At 33.6% G+C, this 1244-nt stretch overlaps 1 protein-coding gene across 1 annotated transcript in view; it reads right to left on the reverse strand.

The window, feature by feature from the left end:
• Nucleotides 1-80: 80 nt before the first annotated feature.
• The window catches only part of nipsnap1 (nipsnap homolog 1 (C. elegans)), a gene marked incomplete in the record, with an annotated part of 11299 nt that continues 10135 nt past the window's right edge, over nucleotides 81-1244 (reverse strand). Inside the window, 1 exon segment of the mRNA XM_014011139.1 lies at nucleotides 81-916. Coding sequence (XP_013866593.1) covers nucleotides 852-916 — 65 coding nt within the window.

The raw sequence follows: 1244 nt of genomic DNA on the forward strand, positions 1-1244 counted from the left end.
CTTTATATGTATGTATATGTTTGAGTAAAGTGAACATTGTTTTTTTAATTCTCTGAACAACTGACAACATGTCTCCAAAATTCCAAGCAAAAATTTAGTATTTATTTGCAGAAAATGAGAAATGGTCAAAATGACAACAAAAATGCAGTTTTCTCAGACCTCAAACGATGCACAGAAAACAAGTTCATATTCATTTAGAAACAACAATACTAATGTTTTAACTCAGAAAGAGAAATCAATATTTGGTGGACTGCTTTCCACCAAATACAGGGAAACTATGCAGACGTCGGTCTCTTAATTCTTTCCAGAGCTGCAGTAAATATAGTAAATATTTCAACGTCCACAGTGGTGCATAAGACAACCTTTATTTTGAAAATCGTGAGAACTACATTCCACAGATGTCAGTTTTGCTTCCAGTAAGCTGTTCACTACTCTTATTGCAAACTTTTATCAGTCAAACTGTCAAACATTTGATCAATGTGGGGTACTAATGATAAGGAATGTGTTTCCCTTATGAGTTCCTTTTATGCTCCCTGCGGTGAAGCTGAGCTAGGTGTGATCAATTCTGCACAGCCATGTTGTAAATACATAATAATACCCACAATCTGCATTTCTCTATTTGTATTTTTGTCTCCACACATTTGACCTAAAAGTCTGAAAATGTAAGACAATCATTTTCAGTCATAAAACACACAGCGTATCATTACTTGTAATGCCTGGAGTGAAAATATAAAAGGAGATAAAACACAGTTCATCCAGCAGAAATATAAAAACCAACAACTTTACAGTCAGTGAGAACAAACATGTCCACAGTTTTGCTTGTTGATGTGTTTGTGGTTTGAGTCGTCCTCTCATTGTAAAGGTGAACACTCTGTGGGAATCATCAGTCTTGACATCATGCTTCTGACCAAAGGCACTGAGGACAGACAGACACGTGTTGGCATCATGCACGTTCATTAAACTACTAAAAACAAATGCAACTTCAACATTCTTAGGTTCAAATTAACACTGATATTCTTCAGTGTAGATATTTTACAGCTTGTTGAAGGTTTTAAAAAGTTTGTTTAAATGAGCCTGATTGTGTAGAGAGATTCTAATTCAACCAGAAAAACAACTTTTGATTAACAGCACATAATTTTTTTTACTTTGCAAAATGCAAGCTTATTTATTAAATCAGTCAAATAAAGTTAATGTTAACTTTGTTCTTAAAATAGTATTTTTTTAATAACTGGTGGATACTTTTG

Source organism: Austrofundulus limnaeus, unplaced genomic scaffold (assembly GCF_001266775.1).
Source record: "Austrofundulus limnaeus strain Quisiro unplaced genomic scaffold, Austrofundulus_limnaeus-1.0 Scaffold77, whole genome shotgun sequence".
Lineage (NCBI taxonomy): Eukaryota > Metazoa > Chordata > Actinopteri > Cyprinodontiformes > Rivulidae > Austrofundulus > Austrofundulus limnaeus.